General features: G+C 47.5%; 1 protein-coding gene across 2 annotated transcripts in view; it reads left to right on the plus strand.

The window, feature by feature from the left end:
• The window catches only part of LOC139376280 (eph receptor A4b), a 139,424-nt gene that overhangs the window by 43,459 nt on the left and 73,465 nt on the right, over positions 1 to 22,500 (plus strand). For both annotated transcript variants that reach the window (XM_071118641.1, XM_071118642.1), the window contains exons 6-8: positions 17,677 to 17,832; positions 19,219 to 19,554; positions 21,370 to 21,482. In XM_071118641.1, coding sequence (XP_070974742.1) covers positions 17,677 to 17,832; positions 19,219 to 19,554; positions 21,370 to 21,482 — 605 coding nt within the window. The remainder of the gene's footprint in view (positions 1 to 17,676; positions 17,833 to 19,218; positions 19,555 to 21,369; positions 21,483 to 22,500) is intronic.

Raw genomic sequence — 22,500 nt, forward strand, 5'->3', positions numbered from 1 at the left:
CAGAGGGTGGAGGGAAGAGGGGTGAGAGTGTATTTGGGAGGATTAGACACGGTGGGTTGGTTATTAGGATTCTAACTCCTCAGATTAGGGATTAAAGATTAGGGTGGAGAGCGAGAGGCTCAGGGTGGAGTGACTCATCGTGCTGATGACTCTGTTCCACCCAGACAGAAAGACATATACTTACTTGTCAACCACGCCTCACACACACACACACACACGTTATGATCTTCTATCTTCGTGGGGACCTACAATTGATTTCTATTCAAAAATCCTATTTTCTCATAACCCCTAACCCTGTAAACCATAACACTAACCCTTACCATATCCCCAACCTTAACCTTAAACCTAACTCCTAACCCTAAACCCTAACCACTAACCCCTTACCCTAATTCTAACCCTAACCCGAATCGTAAACCTAACCCCTAAACTTAAAATAGCCTTTGTCCTCATGGGGACGTGGGAAATGTCCCCACAGGGGAGAATGTTCCTTGTTTTACTATCCTTGTGTGGAATTTTGGGAATTTCAGGTCCCCAAAAGGATAAAAGAACCAATGACCCAACACACACAGACACTCACACCCACACGCACATACACACGCACACACATAGACAAATAGTAGTAGAAGTGGGAATGCAATTTATTGTGATTTTGGTGGAATTCTTGCTATGTCATGTACTCTGTATGTCGGTACTGCATAATAACCTGTCCCATGACTGTACTGCATAATAACCTGTCCTATGTCTGTACTGCATAATAACCTGTCCTATGTCTGTACTGCACAATAACCTGTCCTATGTCTGTACTGCACAATAACCTGTCCTATGTCTGTACTGCACAGTAACCTGTCCTATGTCTGTACTGCACAATAACCTGTCCTATGTCTGTACTACATAATAACCTGTCCTATGTCTGTACTGCACAACAACCTGTCCTATGTCTGTACTGCACAATAACCTGTCCTATGTCTGTATTGCACAATAACCTGTCCTATGTCTGTACTGCACAATAACCTGTCCTATGTCTGTATTGCACAATAACCTGTCCTATGTCTGTACTGCACAACAACCTGTCCTATGTCGCTGCTGCAGAATAACTTGGCCTATGTAGGTACTGCGTAAATACCTGGCCTATGATTGTACTGCGTAGTAAACTGGCCTATGTCTGTACTGCATAATAACCTGGCTTATCTGTCCTAAGACAGTTGTTTATCCAACGACCAGAGTGCATGTTTACCCTCTGAAGATTTGTTTCAGGCACACACACACACTTTTAGACCTGTCGAATCCGATCTTGTCAGATTTCTCCACTGACGCTTGATGTATCAATTTTTAAATGGGTAAGCCTGAACAGGTCCCTGGATAGCCCACACATGGGTTTAACACACACACAATGACGTGCATACACACACAAACACACACAGTGACACACACACATTGCTATCTAATTCGAGGGAGCTGCGCAGTATTTAAGGGGGACAGGAAAGGGGCTCCATCTTGAAAGTGTGTTGCCATGGTGACCATTATGGTGCTCATCTCCCCTGGGCCAGAGAGCTTTTTTTTACACAACTTCTCTTCATGGAGCGCAACACACACACGCCCGGCATGCACACACACTCAACACAATGCACGAACTCACATATACGAACACACAAACTCGCATTGAAGAGAAACGGAAGCATAGAAAATGAAGGGAAGGAGGGGTAGAAACATATCAGAGGCTGAGAGACGTGAAGCCCCTTGAGGCCGTGCCGTAGTTCTGACGGCCGATTCGGTGGAAATCTGTCCTCTGTCCTCTGGGTGCAGATGGGTGGCTTTATTGTTGTGTTGTTTTCTCACTGCCTCCGTGAGAGAGCAGCCTCTCTGAAACCACCATGATTGGGGTCAGACTGGTGTGATGATGTGGGGTCAGACTGGCCAACCTACAAAGGCCAAGTTTAACGCAGTTCATAAACACACGGCTGTTGTTGTCTGGCTCCGCCCAGATACCCCAGATACCCCACCCTACCAGATACCCTACCCTACCATTACACTAGAGTCTGTCAGCTTACTCATAGTGAATATTCTCTCAATATTTTACTCTCCTTATTTCTTTGTTTCGCTTGCTCTCTCACTTTCTCTCAAAAGTGAAATAAACAATTAAAAAAATAGCAGTTAACATTACACTCATAAAAGTTCCAAAAGAATACAGACATTTCTCACACACACACACACACACACACACACACACACACACACACACACACACACACACACACACACACACACACACACACACACACACACCAGACAGTCTGTAGTATTCAGAGGTTGCTGTTTGATGTGACCTTTCCTCCGAGCCACAGGAGAAGACTGCTCTCGTCTGGATCTCTGAATGATTCACTGTGGGATCGATTACCTGCCTTAAAGTGGCATTACAACGGGTCTGTTTTCAGGTGTAATGGTACGCTTACGGTTAGCGGTTGACATCACAGGTGTGGCCAGAAGAAAAGTGTTGCATCTCCTTAAGAACACACATACACACACACACACTCACACACACACACACACACAGGGTGCGTAATTGTCTTTAGTAGCTGTAGTATATCATATCAAACTATCGATCGTCATGGACATAGACTCCAGTCGCTGTATGAATATTTAATAAGACGAGCCTCTTACAGATACTGGATCTGAGACACACACAGATCTGAGATGACTCGCCTCTTTAGCATTCCCCCGTACACACTAATCACACACACGCTGTGCATGTATCAACCCACTCACCTTACCTCAGTTTCCCATACGGAGAGAAACAGACAGGCCTACATTTCAAGTTCAAAAGCAAAAAGTTATTGTAGTTCCAGGAGTATCAAACTTGTGTCTCTGTTTTTAGATCCTCGGGAGCTGCTGTGAGTGTGTCTCTGGCTTATCCACCTGTACCTTGCCCGTATTTTAGGGAAATCATTAATCATAGGGGAGCAAAGTCTACTGGCACAATCCTCAATGGACACTGTGTGTGTGTGTGTGTGTGTGTGTGTGTGTGTGTGTGTGTGTGTGTGTGTGTGTGTGTGTGTGTGTGTGTGTGTGTGTGTGTGTGTGTGTGTGTGTGTGTGTGCCAGAGAGAGAAAAACATTCTCTAGGGTCCTTTGCTCTCCTTCCTCCCATGTCAGCTCTCGGCTCCCATGGCTAGGTGTGTGTGTGTGTGTCTGTCAGCTGTTGGCTAGGCTGCGGAGCAGCATGGAAAAGTGGCTTTTCTCCTGGGATCTTTTCTTTCCGGAGAGTTCTGCTTCTGGAACAGGGACATAAAGGACCTCGAAGTTGCAGACAGACAGACAGACAGACAGACAGACAGACAGACAGACAGACAGACAGACAGACAGACAGACAGACAGACAGACAGACAGACAGGGGGCCTCGCGCCAATCCGGGTCAAAACCTACTAAGGCTGTGTAGACTGAAACTACTGTCCTCTGCACTGATGTGTGTGTGTGTGTGGGGTTGTGTGTGTCTGGGCTTTATACTTGCCAGAGCAGAATGGGCCAAGGTCCCTTCTCTGCTCCCCTCTTCGCTGATACACGGAAAAATATTCACACACACACAGTGCTAACGTCCATGGGGGATTGTGCTAGGGGACTTAGCTCCTCTATGATTAATGATTTGCCTAAATATGGCTGATTTTCCTAAATACAGGTGGAAAAGTCAGAGAGACCAAAGAGTGGAACGACTAAGTTAAAGAAGATGAGTGATTTACTAAGAGAGAGTAGAAAGGAAATATACACAATGAGTAGTATTTTTAGGCCCTTTATTAAACAATTTAGTTCTGGCACATGGTGTCCTATCTATTTTTTTTTTGTCCCCTTTCTCCCCTCTATTTCTTTCTCTTGCTCTCTCTAGTTCTTCTGTCTTTTCTCCTGCTCTCTCTAGTTCTTCTGTCTTTTCCCCTGCTCTCTCTAGTTCTTCTGTCTTTTCTCCTGCTCTCTCTAGTTCTTATGTCTTTCTCCTGCTCTCTCTAGTTCTCCTGTCTTTTCCCCTGCTCTCTCTAGTTCTTCTGTCTTTTCCCCTGCTCTCTCTAGTGCTTATGTCTTTCTCCTGCTCTCTCTAGTTCTCCTGTCTTTTCCCCTGCTCTCTCTAGTTCTTCTGTCCTTTCCCCTGCTCTCTCTAGTTCTTCTGTCTTTTCCCCTGCTCTCTCTAGTTCGTCTGTCTTTTCCCCTGCTCTCTCTAGTTCTTCTGTCTTTTCTCCTGCTCTCTCTAGTTCGTCTGTCTTTTCCCCTGCTCTCTCTAGTTCTTCTGTCTTTTCCCCTGCTCTCTCTAGTTCTTCTGTCTTTCTCCTGCTCTCTCTAGTTCATCTGTCTTTTCCCCTGCTCTCTCTAGTTCTTCTGTCTTTTCCCCTGCTCTCTCTAGTTCGTCTGTCTTTTCCCCTGCTCTCTCTAGTTCTTCTGTCTTTTCCCCTGCTCTCTCTAGTTCGTCTGTCTTTTCCCCTGCTCTCTCTAGTTCGTCTGTCTTTTCCCCTGCTCTCTCTAGTTCGTCTGTCTTTTCTCCTGCTCTCTCTAGTTCTTCTGTCTTTTCCCCTGCTCTCTCTAGTTCTTCTGTCTTTTCCCCTGCTCTCTCTAGTTCTTCTGTCTTTTCCCCTGCTCTCTCTAGTTCTTCTGTCTTTTCCCCTGCTCTCTCTAGTTCTTCTGTCTTTTCCCCTGCTCTCTCTAGTTCTTCTGTCTTTTCCCCTGCTCTCTCTAGTTCTTATGTCTTTCTCCTGCTCTCTCTAGTTCTCCTGTCTTTTCCCCTGCTCTCTCTAGTTCTTATGTCTTTTCCCCTGCTCTCTCTAGTTCTTCTGTCTTTTCTCCTGCTCTCTCTAGTTCTTCTGTCTTTTCCCCTGCTCTCTCTAGTTCTTCTGTCTTTTCCCCTGCTCTCTCTAGTTCTTCTGTCTTTTCCCCTGCTCTCTCTAGTTCTTCTGTCTTTTCCCCTGCTCTCTCTAGTTCGTCTGTCTTTTCCCCTGCTCTCTCTAGTTCTTCTGTCTTTTCTCCTGCTCTCTCTAGTTCGTCTGTCTTTTCCCCTGCTCTCTCTAGTTCTTCTGTCTTTTCCCCTGCTCTCTCTAGTTCTTCTGTCTTTCTCCTGCTCTCTCTAGTTCATCTGTCTTTTCCCCTGCTCTCTCTAGTTCTTCTGTCTTTTCCCCTGCTCTCTCTAGTTCGTCTGTCTTTTCCCCTGCTCTCTCTAGTTCTTCTGTCTTTTCCCCTGCTCTCTCTAGTTCGTCTGTCTTTTCCCCTGCTCTCTCTAGTTCGTCTGTCTTTTCCCCTGCTCTCTCTAGTTCGTCTGTCTTTTCTCCTGCTCTCTCTAGTTCTTCTGTCTTTTCCCCTGCTCTCTCTAGTTCTTCTGTCTTTTCCCCTGCTCTCTCTAGTTCTTCTGTCTTTTCCCCTGCTCTCTCTAGTTCTTCTGTCTTTTCCCCTGCTCTCTCTAGTTCTTCTGTCTTTTCCCCTGCTCTCTCTAGTTCTTCTGTCTTTTCCCCTGCTCTCTCTAGTTCTTCTGTCTTTTCCCCTGCTCTCTCTAGTTATTATGTCTTTCTCCTGCTCTCTCTAGTTCTCCTGTCTTTTCCCCTGCTCTCTCTAGTTCTTATGTCTTTTCCCCTGCTCTCTCTAGTTCTTCTGTCTTTTCTCCTGCTCTCTCTAGTTCTTCTGTCTTTTCCCCTGCTCTCTCTAGTTCTTCTGTCTTTTCCCCTGCTCTCTCTAGTTCTTCTGTCTTTTCCCCTGCTCTCTCTAGTTCTTCTGTCTTTTCTCCTGCTCTCTCTAGTTCGTCTGTCTTTTCCCCTGCTCTCTCTAGTTCTTCTGTCTTTTCCCCTGCTCTCTCTAGTTCTTCTGTCTTTCTCCTGCTCTCTCTAGTTCTTCTGTCTTTTCCCCTGATCTCTCTAGTTCTTCTGTCTTTCTCCTGCTCTCTCTAGTTCGTCTGTCTTTTCTCCTGCTCTCTCTAGTTATTCTGTCTTTTCCCCTGCTCTCTCTAGTTCTTCTGTCTTTTCCCCTGCTCTCTCTAGTTCTTCTGTCTTTTCCCCTGCTCTCTCTAGTTCTTCTGTCTTTTCCCCTGCTCTCTCTAGTTTGTCTGTCTTTTCCCCTGCTCTCTCTAGTTCTTCTGTCTTTTCCCCTGCTCTCTCTAGTTCTTCTGTCTTTCTCCTGCTCTCTCTAGTTCTTCTGTCTTTTCCCCTGATCTCTCTAGTTCTTCTGTCTTTCTCCTGCTCTCTCTAGTTTGTCTGTCTTTTCCCCTGCTCTCTCTAGTTCTTCTGTCTTTTCCCCTGCTCTCTCTAGTTCTTCTGTCTTTCTCCTGCTCTCTCTAGTTCTTCTGTCTTTTCCCCTGCTCTCTCTAGTTCGTCTGTCTTTTCCCCTGCTCTCTCTAGTTCGTCTGTCTTTTCCCCTGCTCTCTCTAGTTCGTCTGTCTTTTCTCCTGCTCTCTCTAGTTCTTCTGTCTTTTCCCCTGCTCTCTCTAGTTCTTCTGTCTTTTCCCCTGCTCTCTCTAGTTCTTCTGTCTTTTCCCCAGCTCTCTCTAGTTCTTCTGTCTTTTCCCCTGCTCTCTCTAGTTCTTCTGTCTTTTCCCCTGCTCTCTCTAGTTCGTCTGTCTTTTCCCCTGCTCTCTCTAGTTCTTCTGTCTTTTCCTCTGCTCTCTCTAGTTCTTCTGTCTTTTCCCCTGCTCTCTCTAGTTCTTCTGTCTTTTCTCCTGCTCTCTCTAGTTCGTCTGTCTTTTCCCCTGCTCTCTCTAGTTCTTCTGTCTTTCTCCTGCTCTCTCTAGTTCTTCTGTCTTTTCCCCTGATCTCTCTAGTTCTTCTGTCTTTCTCCTGCTCTCTCTAGTTTGTCTGTCTTTTCCCCTGCTCTCTCTAGTTCTTCTGTCTTTTCCCCTGCTCTCTCTAGTTCTTCTGTCTTTCTCCGGCTCTCTCTAGTTCATCTGTCTTTTCCCCTGCTCTCTCTAGTTCTTCTGTCTTTCCCCCTGCTCTCTCTAGTTCTTCTGTCTTTTCCCCTGATCTCTCTAGTTCTTCTGTCTTTCTCCTGCTCTCTCTAGTTCTTCTGTCTTTTCCCCTGCCCTCTCTAGTTCTTCTGTCTTTTCTCCTGCTCTCTCTAGTTCGTCTGTCTTTTCCCCTGCTCTCTCTAGTTCTTCTGTCGTTTCCCCTGCTCTCTCTAGTTCTTCTGTCTTTCTCCTGCTCTCTCTAGTTCTTCTGTCTTTTCCCCTGATCTCTCTAGTTCTTCTGTCTTTCTCCTGCTCTCTCTAGCTTGTCTGTCTTTTCCCCTGCTCTCTCTAGTTCTTCTGTCTTTTCCCCTGCTCTCTCTAGTTCTTCTGTCTTTCTCCTGCTCTCTCTAGTTCATCTGTCTTTTCCCCTGCTCTCTCTAGTTCTTCTGTCTTTCTCCTGCTCTCTCTAGTTCATCTGTCTTTTCCCCTGCTCTCTCTAGTTCTTCTGTCTTTTCCCCTGCTCTCTCTAGTTCGTCTGTCTTTTCCCCTGCTCTCTCTAGTTCTTCTGTCCTTTCCCTCTGCTCCCTCTAGTTCTTCTGTCTTTTCCCCTGCTCTCTCTAGTTCTTCTGTCTTTTCTCCTGCTCTCTCTAGTTCGTCTGTCTTTTCCCCTGCTCTCTCTAGTTCTTCTGTCGTTTCCCCTGCTCTCTCTAGTTCTTCTGTCTTTCTCCTGCTCTCTCTAGTTCTTCTGTCTTTTCCCCTGATCTCTCTAGTTCATCTGTCTTTTCCCCTGCTCTCTCTAGTTCCTCTGTCTTTTCCCCTGCTCTCTCTAGTTCGTCTGTCTTTTCCCCTGCTCTCTCTAGTTCTTCTGTCTTTTCCCCTGCTCTCTCTAGTTCGTCTGTCTTTTCCCCTGCTCTCTCTAGTTCGTCTGTCTTTTCCCCTGCTCTCTCTAGTTCGTCTGTCTTTTCTCCTGCTCTCTCTGGTTCTTCTGTCTTTTCCCCTGCTCTCTCTAGTTCTTCTGTCTTTTCCCCTGCTCTCTCTAGTTCTTCTGTCTTTTTCCCAGCTCTCTCTAGTTCTTCTGTCTTTTCCCCTGCTCTCTCTAGTTCTTCTGTCTTTTCCCCTGCTCTCTCTAGTTCGTCTGTCTTTTCCCCTGCTCTCTCTAGTTCTTCTGTCTTTTCCTCTGCTCTCTCTAGTTCTTCTGTCTTTTCCCCTGCTCTCTCTAGTTCTTCTGTCTTTTCTCCTGCTCTCTCTAGTTCGTCTGTCTTTTCCCCTGCTCTCTCTAGTTCTTCTGTCGTTTCCCCTGCTCTCTCTAGTTCTTCTGTCTTTTCCCCTGCTCTCTCTAGTTCTTCTGTCTTTTCCCCTGCTCTCTCTAGTTCTTCTGTCTTTTCCCCTGCTCTCTCTAGTTCTTCTGTCTTTTCCCCTGCTCTCTCTAGTTCTTCTGTATTTTCTCCTGCTCTCTCTAGTTCGTCTGTCTTTTCCCCTGCTCTCTCTAGTTCTTCTGTATTTTCCCCTGCTCTCTCTAGTTCTTCTGTCTTTCTCCTGCTCTCTCTAGTTCTTCTGTCTTTTCCCCTGCTCTCTCTAGTTCTTCTGTCTTTCTCTTGCTCTCTCTAGTTCGTCTGTCTTTTCCCCTGCTCTCTCTAGTTCTTCTGTCTTTTCCCCTGCTCTCTCTAGTTCTTCTGTCTTTCTCCTGCTCTCTCTAGTTCTTCTGTCTTTTCCCCTGCTCTCTCTAGTTCTTCTGTCTTTTCCCCTGCTCTCTCTAGTTCGTCTGTCTTTTCCCCTCCTCTCTCTAGTTCTTCTGTCTTTTCCCCTGCTCTCTCTAGTTCGTCTGTCTTTTCCCCTGCTCTCTCTAGTTCGTCTGTCTTTTCCCCTGCTCTCTCTAGTTCGTCTGTCTTTTCTCCTGCTCTCTCTATTTCTTCTGTCTTTTCCCCTGCTCTCTCTAGTTCTTCTGTCTTTTCCCCTGCTCTCTCTAGTTCGTCTGTCTTTTCCCCTGCTCTCTCTAGTTCGTCTGTCTTTTCCCCTGCTCTCTCTAGTTCTTCTGTCTTTTCCCCTGCTCTCTCTAGTTCTTCTGTCTTTTCCCCTGCTCTCTCTAGTTCTTCTGTCTTTTCCCCTGCTCTCTCTAGTTTGTCTGTCTTTTCCCCTGCTCTCTCTAGTTCTTCTGTCTTTTCCCCTGCTCTCTCTAGTTCTTCTGTCTTTCTCCTGCTCTCTCTAGTTCTTCTGTCTTTTCCCCTGATCTCTCTAGTTCTTCTGTCTTTCTCCTGCTCTCTCTAGTTTGTCTGTCTTTTCCCCTGCTCTCTCTAGTTCTTCTGTCTTTTCCCCTGCTCTCTCTAGTTCTTCTGTCTTTCTCCTGCTCTCTCTAGTTCTTCTGTCTTTTCCCCTGCTCTCTCTAGTTCGTCTGTCTTTTCCCCTGCTCTCTCTAGTTCGTCTGTCTTTTCCCCTGCTCTCTCTAGTTCGTCTGTCTTTTCTCCTGCTCTCTCTAGTTCTTCTGTCTTTTCCCCTGCTCTCTCTAGTTCTTCTGTCTTTTCCCCTGCTCTCTCTAGTTCTTCTGTCTTTTCCCCAGCTCTCTCTAGTTCTTCTGTCTTTTCCCCTGCTCTCTCTAGTTCTTCTGTCTTTTCCCCTGCTCTCTCTAGTTCGTCTGTCTTTTCCCCTGCTCTCTCTAGTTCTTCTGTCTTTTCCTCTGCTCTCTCTAGTTCTTCTGTCTTTTCCCCTGCTCTCTCTAGTTCTTCTGTCTTTTCTCCTGCTCTCTCTAGTTCGTCTGTCTTTTCCCCTGCTCTCTCTAGTTCTTCTGTCTTTCTCCTGCTCTCTCTAGTTCTTCTGTCTTTTCCCCTGATCTCTCTAGTTCTTCTGTCTTTCTCCTGCTCTCTCTAGTTTGTCTGTCTTTTCCCCTGCTCTCTCTAGTTCTTCTGTCTTTTCCCCTGCTCTCTCTAGTTCTTCTGTCTTTCTCCGGCTCTCTCTAGTTCATCTGTCTTTTCCCCTGCTCTCTCTAGTTCTTCTGTCTTTCCCCCTGCTCTCTCTAGTTCTTCTGTCTTTTCCCCTGATCTCTCTAGTTCTTCTGTCTTTCTCCTGCTCTCTCTAGTTCTTCTGTCTTTTCCCCTGCCCTCTCTAGTTCTTCTGTCTTTTCTCCTGCTCTCTCTAGTTCGTCTGTCTTTTCCCCTGCTCTCTCTAGTTCTTCTGTCGTTTCCCCTGCTCTCTCTAGTTCTTCTGTCTTTCTCCTGCTCTCTCTAGTTCTTCTGTCTTTTCCCCTGATCTCTCTAGTTCTTCTGTCTTTCTCCTGCTCTCTCTAGCTTGTCTGTCTTTTCCCCTGCTCTCTCTAGTTCTTCTGTCTTTTCCCCTGCTCTCTCTAGTTCTTCTGTCTTTCTCCTGCTCTCTCTAGTTCATCTGTCTTTTCCCCTGCTCTCTCTAGTTCTTCTGTCTTTCTCCTGCTCTCTCTAGTTCATCTGTCTTTTCCCCTGCTCTCTCTAGTTCTTCTGTCTTTTCCCCTGCTCTCTCTAGTTCGTCTGTCTTTTCCCCTGCTCTCTCTAGTTCTTCTGTCCTTTCCCTCTGCTCCCTCTAGTTCTTCTGTCTTTTCCCCTGCTCTCTCTAGTTCTTCTGTCTTTTCTCCTGCTCTCTCTAGTTCGTCTGTCTTTTCCCCTGCTCTCTCTAGTTCTTCTGTCGTTTCCCCTGCTCTCTCTAGTTCTTCTGTCTTTCTCCTGCTCTCTCTAGTTCTTCTGTCTTTTCCCCTGATCTCTCTAGTTCATCTGTCTTTTCCCCTGCTCTCTCTAGTTCCTCTGTCTTTTCCCCTGCTCTCTCTAGTTCGTCTGTCTTTTCCCCTGCTCTCTCTAGTTCTTCTGTCTTTTCCCCTGCTCTCTCTAGTTCGTCTGTCTTTTCCCCTGCTCTCTCTAGTTCGTCTGTCTTTTCCCCTGCTCTCTCTAGTTCGTCTGTCTTTTCTCCTGCTCTCTCTGGTTCTTCTGTCTTTTCCCCTGCTCTCTCTAGTTCTTCTGTCTTTTCCCCTGCTCTCTCTAGTTCTTCTGTCTTTTCCCCAGCTCTCTCTAGTTCTTCTGTCTTTTCCCCTGCTCTCTCTAGTTCTTCTGTCTTTTCCCCTGCTCTCTCTAGTTCGTCTGTCTTTTCCCCTGCTCTCTCTAGTTCTTCTGTCTTTTCCTCTGCTCTCTCTAGTTCTTCTGTCTTTTCCCCTGCTCTCTCTAGTTCTTCTGTCTTTTCTCCTGCTCTCTCTAGTTCGTCTGTCTTTTCCCCTGCTCTCTCTAGTTCTTCTGTCGTTTCCCCTGCTCTCTCTAGTTCTTCTGTCTTTTCCCCTGCTCTCTCTAGTTCTTCTGTCTTTTCCCCTGCTCTCTCTAGTTCTTCTGTCTTTTCCCCTGCTCTCTCTAGTTCTTCTGTCTTTTCCCCTGCTCTCTCTAGTTCTTCTGTATTTTCTCCTGCTCTCTCTAGTTCGTCTGTCTTTTCCCCTGCTCTCTCTAGTTCTTCTGTATTTTCCCCTGCTCTCTCTAGTTCTTCTGTCTTTCTCCTGCTCTCTCTAGTTCTTCTGTCTTTTCCCCTGCTCTCTCTAGTTCTTCTGTCTTTCTCTTGCTCTCTCTAGTTCGTCTGTCTTTTCCCCTGCTCTCTCTAGTTCTTCTGTCTTTTCCCCTGCTCTCTCTAGTTCTTCTGTCTTTCTCCTGCTCTCTCTAGTTCTTCTGTCTTTTCCCCTGCTCTCTCTAGTTCTTCTGTCTTTTCCCCTGCTCTCTCTAGTTCGTCTGTCTTTTCCCCTCCTCTCTCTAGTTCTTCTGTCTTTTCCCCTGCTCTCTCTAGTTCGTCTGTCTTTTCCCCTGCTCTCTCTAGTTCGTCTGTCTTTTCCCCTGCTCTCTCTAGTTCGTCTGTCTTTTCTCCTGCTCTCTCTATTTCTTCTGTCTTTTCCCCTGCTCTCTCTAGTTCTTCTGTCTTTTCCCCTGCTCTCTCTAGTTCGTCTGTCTTTTCCCCTGCTCTCTCTAGTTCGTCTGTCTTTTCCCCTGCTCTCTCTAGTTCTTCTGTCGTTTCCCCTGCTCTCTCTAGTTCTTCTGTCTTTTCCCCTGATCTCTCTAGTTCTTCTGTCTTTCTCCTGCTCTCTCTAGCTTGTCTGTCTTTTCCCCTGCTCTCTCTAGTTCTTCTGTCTTTTCCCCTGCTCTCTCTAGTTCTTCTGTCTTTCTCCTGCTCTCTCTAGTTCATCTGTCTTTTCCCCTGCTCTCTCTAGTTCTTCTGTCTTTCTCCTGCTCTCTCTAGTTCATCTGTCTTTTCCCCTGCTCTCTCTAGTTCTTCTGTCTTTTCCCCTGCTCTCTCTAGTTCGTCTGTCTTTTCCCCTGCTCTCTCTAGTTCTTCTGTCTTTTCTCCTGCTCTCTCTAGTTCTTCTGTCTTTTCCCCTGCTCTCTCTAGTTCTTCTGTCTTTTCTCCTGCTCTCTCTAGTTCGTCTGTCTTTTCCCCTGCTCTCTCTAGTTCTTCTGTCGTTTCCCCTGCTCTCTCTAGTTCTTCTGTCTTTCTCCTGCTCTCTCTAGTTCTTCTGTCTTTTCCCCTGATCTCTCTAGTTCTTCTGTCTTTCTCCTGCTCTCTCTAGTTTGTCTGTCTTTTCCCCTGCTCTCTCTAGTTCTTCTGTCTTTTCCCCTGCTCTCTCTAGTTCTTCTGTCTTTCTCCTGCTCTCTCTAGTTCATCTGTCTTTTCCCCTGCTCTCTCTAGTTCTTCTCTTTTCCCCTGCTCTCTCTAGTTCGTCTGTCTTTTCCCCTGCTCTCTCTAGTTCTTCTGTCTTTTCCCCTGCTCTCTCTAGTTCGTCTGTCTTTTCCCCTGCTCTCTCTAGTTCGTCTGTCTTTTCCCCTGCTCTCTCTAGTTCGTCTGTCTTTTCTCCTGCTCTCTCTGGTTCTTCTGTCTTTTCCCCTGCTCTCTCTAGTTCTTCTGTCTTTTCCCCTGCTCTCTCTAGTTCTTCTGTCTTTTCCCCAGCTCTCTCTAGTTCTTCTGTCTTTTCCCCTGCTCTCTCTAGTTCTTCTGTCTTTTCCCCTGCTCTCTCTAGTTCGTCTGTCTTTTCCCCTGCTCTCTCTAGTTCTTCTGTCTTTTCCTCTGCTCTCTCTAGTTCTTCTGTCTTTTCCCCTGCTCTCTCTAGTTCTTCTGTCTTTTCTCCTGCTCTCTCTAGTTCGTCTGTCTTTTCCCCTGCTCTCTCTAGTTCTTCTGTCGTTTCCCCTGCTCTCTCTAGTTCTTCTGTCTTTCTCCTGCTCTCTCTAGTTCTTCTGTCTTTTCCCCTGATCTCTCTAGTTCTTCTGTCTTTCTCCTGCTCTCTCTAGTTTGTCTGTCTTTTCCCCTGCTCTCTCTAGTTCTTCTGTCTTTTCCCCTGCTCTCTCTAGTTCTTCTGTCTTTCTCCTGCTCTCTCTAGTTCATCTGTCTTTTCCCCTGCTCTCTCTAGTTCTTCTGTCTTTTCCCCTGCTCTCTCTAGTTCGTCTGTCTTTTCCCCTGCTCTCTCTAGTTCTTCTGTCTTTTCCCCTGCTCTCTCTAGTTCGTCTGTCTTTTCCCCTGCTCTCTCTAGTTCTTCTGTCTTTCCCCTGCTCTCTCTAGTTCGTCTGTCTTTTCCCCTGCTCTCTCTAGTTCGTCTGTCTTTTCCCCTGCTCTCTCTAGTTCGTCTGTCTTTTCCCCTGCTCTCTCTAGTTTGTCTGTCTTTTCCCCTGCTCTCTCTAGTTCTTCTGTCTTTTCTCCTGCTCTCTCTAGTTCATCTGTCTTTTCCCCTGCTCTCTCTAGTTCTTCTGTCTTTTCCCCTGCTCTCTCTAGTTCGTCTGTCTTTTCCCCTGCTCTCTCTAGTTCTTCTGTCTTTTCCCCTGCTCTCTCTAGTTCGTCTGTCTTTTCCCCTGCTCTCTCCAGTTCTTCTGTCTTTTCCCCTGCTCTCTTTAGTTCGTCTGTCTTTTCCCCTGCTCTCTCTAGTTCTTCTGTCTTTTCCCCTGCTCTCTCTAGTTCGTCTGTCTTTTCCCCTGCTCTCTCTAGTTCTTCTGTATTTTCTCCTGCTCTCTCTAGTTCTTCTGTCTTTTCCCCTGCTCTCTCTAGTTCTTCTGTCTTTTCCCCTGCTCTCTCTAGTTCTTATGTCTTTCTCCTGCTCTCTCTAGTTCTTCTGTCTTTTCCCCTGCTCTCTCTAGTTCTTCTGTCTTTTCCCCTGCTCTCTCTAGTTCGTCTGTCTTTTCCCCTCCTCTCTCTAGTTCTTCTGTCTTTTCCCCTGCTCTCTCTATTTCGTCTGTCTTTTCCCCTGCTCTCTCTAGTTCGTCTGTCTTTTCCCCTGCTCTCTCTAGTTCGTCTGTCTTTTCTCCTGCTCTCTCTATTTCTTCTGTCTTTTCCCCTGCTCTCTCTAGTTCTTCTGTCTTTTCCCCTGCTCTCTCTAGTTCGTCTGTCTTTTCCCCTGCTCTCTCTAGTTCGTCTGTCTTTTCCCCTGCTCTCTCTAGTTCGTCTGTCTTTTCCCCTGCTCTCTCTAGTTCTTCTGTCTTTTCTCCTGCTCTCTCTAGTTCGTCTCTCTTTTCCCCTGCTCTCTCTAGTTCTTCTGTCTTTTCCCCTGCTCTCTCTAGTTCGTCTGTCTTTTCCCCTGCTCTCTCTAGTTCGTCTGTCTTTTCTCCTGCTCTCTCTAGTTCTTCTGTCTTTTCCCCTGCTCTCTCTAGTTCGTCTGTCTTTTCCCCTGCTCTCTCTAGTTCTTCTGTCTTTTCTCCTGCTCTCTCTAGTTCTTCTGTCTTTTCCCCTGCTCTCTCTAGTTCTTCTGTATTTTCCCCTGCTCTCTCTAGTTCGTCTGTCTTTCTCCTGCTCTCTCTAGTTCTTCTGTCTTTTCCCCTGCTCTCTCTAGTTCGTCTGTCTTTTCCCCTCCTCTCTCTAGTTCTTCTGTCTTTTCCCCTGCTCTCTCTAGTTCGTCTGTCTTTTCCCCTGCTCTCTCTAGTTCGTCTGTCTTTTCCCCTGCTCTCTCTAGTTCGTCTGTCTTTTCTCCTGCTCTCTCTAGTTCTTCTGTCTTTTCCCCTGCTCTCTCTAGTTCTTCTGTCTTTTCCCCTGCTCTCTCTAGTTCGTCTGTCTTTTCCCCTGCTCTCTCTAGTTCGTCTGTCTTTTCCCCTGCTCTCTCTAGTTCGTCTGTCTTTTCCCCTGCTCTCTCTAGTTCTTCTGTCTTTTCTCCTGCTCTCTCTAGTTCGTCTCTCTTTTCCCCTGCTCTCTCTAGTTCTTCTGTCTTTTCCCCTGCTCTCTCTAGTTCGTCTGTCTTTTCCCCTGCTCTCTCTAGTTCGTCTGTCTTTTCTCCTGCTCTCTCTAGTTCTTCTGTCTTTTCCCCTGCTCTCTCTAGTTCGTCTGTCTTTTCCCCTGCTCTCTCTAGTTCTTCTGTCTTTTCTCCTGCTCTCTCTAGTTCTTCTGTCTTTTCCCCTGCTCTCTCTAGTTCTTCTGTATTTTCCCCTGCTCTCTCTAGTTCGTCTGTCTTTTCCCCTGCTCTCTCTAGTTCTTCTGTCTTTTCCCCTGCTCTCTCTAGATCTTCTGTCGTTTCCCCTGCTCTCTCTAGTTCTTCTGTCTTTTCCCCTGCTCTCTCTAGTTCGTCTGTCTTTTCCCCTGCTCTCTCTAGTTTGTCTGTCTTTTCCCCTGCTCTCTCTAGTTTATCTGTCTTTTCCCCTGCTCTCTCTAGTTCTTCTGTCTTTTCCCCTGCTCTCTCTAGTTCTTCTGTCTTTTCCCCTGCTCTCTCTAGTTCTTCTGTCTTTTCCCCTGCTCTCTCTAGTTCGTCTGTCTTTTCCCCTGCTCTCTCTAGTTTGTCTGTCTTTTCTCCTGCTCTCTCTAGTTCCTCTGTCTTTTCCCCTGCTCTCTCTAGTTCGTCTGTCTTTTCCCCTGCTCTCTCTTGTTCGTCTGTCTTTTCCCCTGCTCTCTCTAGTTCTTCTGTCTTTTCCCCTGCTCTCTCTAGTTCGTCTGTCTTTTCCCCTGCTCTCTCTAGTTCTTCTGTCTTTTCCCCTGCTCTCTCTAGTTCGTCTGTCTTTTCCCCTGCTCTCTCCTTTCCTCTCGCCTGTTTTATTCAGCTGGTTAATTTGTATTTTTGGGATATTGCGGCATTTAGGCCATTTCTTGGTATATGTGTGTGTGATTGTATATTACTATGTAATATACACTACCGGTCAAAAGTTTTAGGACACCTACACATTCAAGGGTTTTTCTTTATTTTACTATTTTCTACATTGCAGAATAATATTGAAGACATCAAAACTATGAAATAACACATATGGAATCATGTAGTAACCCAACATTTTTTAAACAAATCAACACATATTTTATATTTGGGATTCTTCAAAGTAGTCACCCTTTGACTTGATGACAGCTTTGCACACTCTTGGCCACTACTAAAGGCACCAATAATAAGAAGAGACTTGCTTGGGCCAAGAAACACAAGCAATGGACATTAGACCGGTGGAAATCTGTCCTTTGGTCTAGAGGTCAAATGTGAGATTTTTGGTTCCAACCGCCGTGTCTTTGTGAGATGCGGTGTGGGTGAACGGATGATCTCCTCATGTGTATTTCCCACCGTAAAGCATGGAGGAAAAGGGGTGATGTTGCGGGTGTGCTTTGCTGGTGTCACTGTGATTTATTTAAAATTCAAGGCACACTTAACCAGCATGGCTACCACAGCTTTCTGCAGTGATACGCCATCCCATTATTTGGGCTAAGTGGGACTATAAGTTATTTTTCAACAGGACAATGACCCAACACACCTCCAGGCAGTGTATTTTACCAAGAAGGAGGGTGATGGAGTGCTGCATCAGATTACCTGGTCTCCACAATCTGCCAACCTCAACCCAATTGAGATGGTTTGAGTCGGACCGCAGAGTGAAGGAAAAGCAGCCAACAAGTGCTCAGCATATGTGGGAACTCCTGTTGGAAAAGCATTCCAGGTGAAGCTGGTTGAGAGAATGCCAAGAGTGTGCAAAGCTGTCATCATGGCAAAGGGTGGCTATTTGAAGAATCTCAAATAGAAAATATATTTAGACTTGTGTAACACTTTTTGGGTTACTACATGATTCCATATGTGTTATTTCATAGTTTTGATGTCTTCAATATTATTCTACAATGTAGAAAATAGTAAAAATAAAGGAAAACCCTTGAATGAGTAGGTGTTCTAAAACGTTTGACCGGTAGTGTGTGCGGTGTGTGTGCCTTTTTTCTGTGTGCGTTGAGAGGCATATGTAGCTCAGTTCCTAGTATTCCCAGAGCTGCAGGTCACTCTGGTGTGTGTGTTGGACTGTGTGTGTGTGACAAGGGTCATTTACGGCAGTGCCGAGGCGAACAACGCCTTGCTTGATTAAATCCATGACCTTCAGCACCGGCACACGCAATCCACACACACTCCGCATTCTTAACACACACACGCTCGGCACACGTAATCAGCACCCAAAGGAATCTGTCATGGCATTGATCCATCTGCACACACACACACACACACACACACACACACACACACACACACACACACACACACACACACACACACACACACACACACACACACACACACACACACACACCATCTATGGAAATGCGCTTCCAAACACCCTCAATCTCCTGACAGTGGAAAGGGCCATTTACCCTCAGAGGAGTATAATCACCCAATTTACAATGCATTCAGTAGTGGCACATTTGAACCCTGTGTTATACCTTTTCAGGTTGTAGACACCACAGAAACATATAAATAAAAGTATTTGTTTTACAGTAGAACTGTGGTGTTCTCATTTTGTAGCCTTGTGTTTTCCAGTTCCCCACCGCTGTCTTACCTTGTCGACCTGGTGTAGTGGCACATTTGTTACCTTCTGTTCTCTCCTCTCTCCCCAGCGTGCAGACCGGGCTCCTACAAGGCCTCAGCGACCGACGCCTACTGCACAAAATGTCCGCCACATAGCTCCTCCCACCTGGAGAGAGCCTCCGAGTGTGTGTGTGAGAAAGGCTTCCACCGCGCAGAGACGGACCCGCGCTCCATGGCCTGCACACGTGAGCAGCACACACACACACACGCATGCACGCAAAAACATGCACAGACACTCACCGAGACACACTTGCAGACGAGCACAAGCACCAAACATCCACACACCTACTGTTTATTGGCATCCTCAAAACTCAATTTGGTTGAGTTCCGTTGAATGCATTGTCATTGCCGCTTCTTTGACAATAATGCCTTTTGTAAAAGCCTTTGATCACAGACAGCTCTCTAGATACATATCACTGCTCTTCGAGATCACTTTAATTGTCTGTCTGAGCTTACGGGGACCCTATTAGATGACACTGATACCGTGACTCAATGATACTCTATGATACTCCCGACACGAGCTGATACTAGAGGTTCTGTCTGTCTGAATCCACCGGAGGTACCGGCAGGATGGGCACCGACCACCAACCACATCCTGACGCATCTCCCACACAGAGAGAGAGAGAGAGAGAGAGAGAGAGACGAGCTAGATAGATAGAAAGAAATAAAGAGGGAGAGAGAGAGAGAGAGAGAGAGGAGTGTAGAAAGGGAGGATGGGGAGAGACACATACACACACGTGTGGGAAGGAGTGAAACCCATTAGGAGGTTATGGTAGATCAAACGTATTAATCGTTGCAGCAGGTGTGATGTGACAGGGGATATGAGCTGGAAATGAGCAACGGCTCTCACAGATGTGTCACCTCGCCACACACACACACACACACACACACACACGAACACACGGGTACACACGGGTACACATCTCTGTCGCCTACTCAATCTTCTCCGGTTCTATCTGTCTCTTTCCTTTTACACGCTACAATCTCTCTCTCTGCCTCTTTTTTTCTGTCTCTCGTCTCTCTCTCTCCGTCTCCCACTTTAAGGAGGTGATGAGGAGAGGAGCTTTTGGGGGTGGTTGAAAGGTGGGGAGAGGTGTTAGAAAGAGTTGGAAAAGGACTGAAATAGGGATGAGAGAGAAGGGTGGAAATGACCATTTGGGAGAGATGAGAAGAATAACAGGGAGGAAGATACAGGGAGAGAGGAGAAGATGTGAGGGAGGAGGGAGAGGGCGAGAGAGGGGCAGACATCAGGCTCCCTGTCACATATCATCCGCTGTCATCAGATTTACGGTAGACAGCCTCTATTACCCCCTGCCCTCCTCTCCCTGCCCCCCCCCCCCCCCCCCTGCTGCCCTTTACAGAGGCCTGCCACTGGGCAGCATGATCAGGAAAGGCCCAGGCTTTAGAGGCCCCCTGGGCCTCACTAGTCATCCTGCTACTGATGAGATGTCATCAGTCCAGACACTGGAGCCTGAACCACCATTTATCATTGCAGCACTGAAATGATCCCATCATACACACAGTGACAGACACACACACACACTCACCGTCTCTCCCCTCTCTCCTCCCAGGTCCCCCTTCGGCTCCAGAGAACACCATCTCCACGGTCAATGAGACATGTGTCACACTAGAATGGAGTCCCCCACGTGACACGGGAGGTCGAGGTGACATCACCTACAGCCTCCGCTGCAGGAAGTGCTCTGGGGACAACATGAAGTGTGCGCCCTGTGGCAGCGGAGTCCATTTTGTGCCGAGGCAGTTTGGTCTCTCTGTGGCTATGGTGATGGTCACTGATCTGCAGCCACACAGCAACTACAGCTTCACCATAGAGAGCCTGAATGGAGTGTCTGATCTGAGTCCCACACCCAGGGGAGCTGTGCTAGTTAATGTCACCACCAGCCAGACAGGTAGGAACACACGCGGACAAACACGCGGACAAACACGCGGACAAACACGCGGACAAACACGCGGACAAACACGAGGACAAACACGCGGACAAACACGCGGACAAACACGAGGACAAACACGCGGACAAACACGAGGACAAACACGCAGACAAACACACGGACAAACACGCGGACAAACACGCGGACAAACGCGAGGACAAACACGCGGACAAACACGAGGACAAACACGAGGACAAACACGCGGACAAACACGAGGACAAACACGAGGACAAACACGCGGACAAACACACGGACAAACACGCGGACAAACACGCGGACAAACACGAGGACAAACACGCGGACAAACACGCGGACAAACACGCGGACAAACACGAGGACAAACACGAGGACAAACACGCGGACAAACACACGGACAAACACGCGGACAAACACGCGGACAAACACGCGGACAAACACGCGGACAAACGCGAGGACAAACAGGCGGAAAAACACGAGGACAAACACGCGGACAAACACGCGGACAAACACGCGGACAAACACGCGGACAAACACGAGGACAAACACGCGGACAAACACGCGGACAAACACGCGGACAAACACGCGGACAAACACGAGGACAAACACGAGGACAACCACGAGGACAACCACGCGGACAAACACGCGGACAAACACGCGGACAAACACGCGGACAAACACGCGGACAAACACGCGGACAAACACGCGGACAAACACGAGGACAAACACGCGGACAAACACGAGGACAAACACGCGGACAAACACGTGGACAAACACACTACCGTTTCAGTGTTTTGGCAGTCAATGTCCGCTCAGTAATGATGTCTGGACTGATGTCTAACACACACACACACACACACACACACACACACACACACACACACACACACACACACACACACACACACACACACACACACACGTAATATGAGAGATTGGATATGCCTAGACCTAATCAGATTTGAAAGGACACACAGACACACACTCTCTTCACTGTGTCCCAAACCCTTCCCCCAGGGCTTTGCATCTGCTGAAGACTCTCAATTAGGACACACTCACATGTGCTGATTGGATCTGGACACACGCAGTACATAGAGTGTGTGTGTGTGCATAGGACAGGTTGAGGGGGCCGTGGAGTGTGATGGTGAGTAATGGGGGGCCGTGTAGGGGATGTGTCAGAGAGGGCCGAGGAGAGAGGTCGTTAACCTTGTTAACAGTCCTACGTGTCTCCCGCACTGTCACACACCCTGCTCCTCTCAACATGTCACCCACACACACTTCTACCTTCTCCCTCTGACACAAACACACACGCACACGCACACACACACAAAGTCAGTCATTTCACACATGTACATATAGCTGAGTTCTACACACTGCAGATAACTCTCATTATAGCACAGTGGTAACCAATCTATCTCTCTTTCTCTCTCTGTCTCTCCCTCTCTCTCTCTGTCTCTCCCTCTCTCTCTCTCTCTCTCTCTTTCTCTCTCTGTCTCTCCCCCTCTCTCTCTCTCTCTGTCTCTGTCTCTCTCTCTCTCCCTCCCCCTCTCTCGCTCTCTCCCTCCCTCTCTCACTCTTTCTCCCTCCCTCTCTCTCTCTCTCTATCCCTCCCGTGCTGTCTCTCGCCGCTGTCACTCTCTTTCTCCCCCACTCCCCTGCTGCCTCTCGCCCTCACCCACTACCTCCGCCTTTCACCCTCCCCTCGCTGTCTCGCTCCTTTTCTCCCTGTACTCTCTTCCCCCCAACCCCCCCAAATTCTACTCTACCCCCCTTCCTCCATCTATTTCCCTCCCCCTGTAGTGAGTGTGGTCCTGAAGGAGAGGAGGAGCAAGGACAGTATCACTCTGGCGTGGCAGGGCCCCGACAGACCCAATGGAGCCATAGTGGAGTATGAAGTCATTTACTATGAGAAGGTCAGTCACACCTCCCTTTCTCTCTCTCTTCTCTTGTCCTCTCTTCCCTCTCTTCTCCTCCTCCTAATGTCTTGTCTTAGACCTGGAAATGTATCTGACGAGCACAGGAGTGCGCTTGATTTAGCTCGCCCGGCACAACGGCCAGGCAGAGTTAGCACCCTAGGACCAATGGAACGGCTCCCGAAAGGGAAGTGGATGTCTACGGTGCACCTGGTGAGCTAAATCAAGCGCAGCTAAGACTGTAGCTCGACACCCCTGGTGTTGTGGCTCAAGCAGAGAGAAGCTCCTACGGCTCATCTCTCCAATGTTAGCATTACAGTATTATTTGTTAGCTTGTTCATTTGTGTGTGTGTGTGTGTGTGTGTGTGTGTGTGTGTGTGTGTGTGTGTGTGTGTGTGTGTGTGTGTGTGTGTGTGTGTGTGTGTGTGTGTGTGTGTGTGTGATGTACTGTGTGGTGGTGTTGAATCACCCTCAAGGCTTTAATAAATTGTTTATCATAACAGTAGTAAACACAGCAAACACACAACTTTCCTCTCCCTCACACGCATCCTAGCTGGCGCTCTAACCAAGCACACTAACGCCCAACAGCCTCTGAAAAAGCCTTGTGAAAGACACAAGGTGTTGAATACAGATGAAAACAGGAGTGTGACGAGTATGAGAGAAGACAGGAGAGGAGCCGGAGGTGTGTGTGTGTGTGTGAATGTGTTTGCGCATGTGTGTGTTATTGGCAGGGATCAAGGGTAATATTCCACAGTAACAATGCTAATCCGTGTAGTGGAGCGTCTCTCATTAGAGAAGGTATCAGAGGCTCTGCAGGGAGTCTGCTCACTGACACACATGCCCGCACACACACACTTTATTTACATGCATGTTTCTCTCTCTCTTTCTCTCCCTCTCTCTGTCTGCCTCCCTCTCCCTCTCTCTCTCTCTCTGTGTCTCCACCTCCTTCCTAATACCCCCCCCCCCTCTCTCTCTCTCTCTCTCTCTCTCTCTCTCTCTCTCTCTCTCTCTCTGTGTC

Source organism: Oncorhynchus clarkii, chromosome 20 (assembly GCF_045791955.1).
Source record: "Oncorhynchus clarkii lewisi isolate Uvic-CL-2024 chromosome 20, UVic_Ocla_1.0, whole genome shotgun sequence".
NCBI classification, from domain to species: Eukaryota; Metazoa; Chordata; class Actinopteri; order Salmoniformes; family Salmonidae; genus Oncorhynchus; species Oncorhynchus clarkii.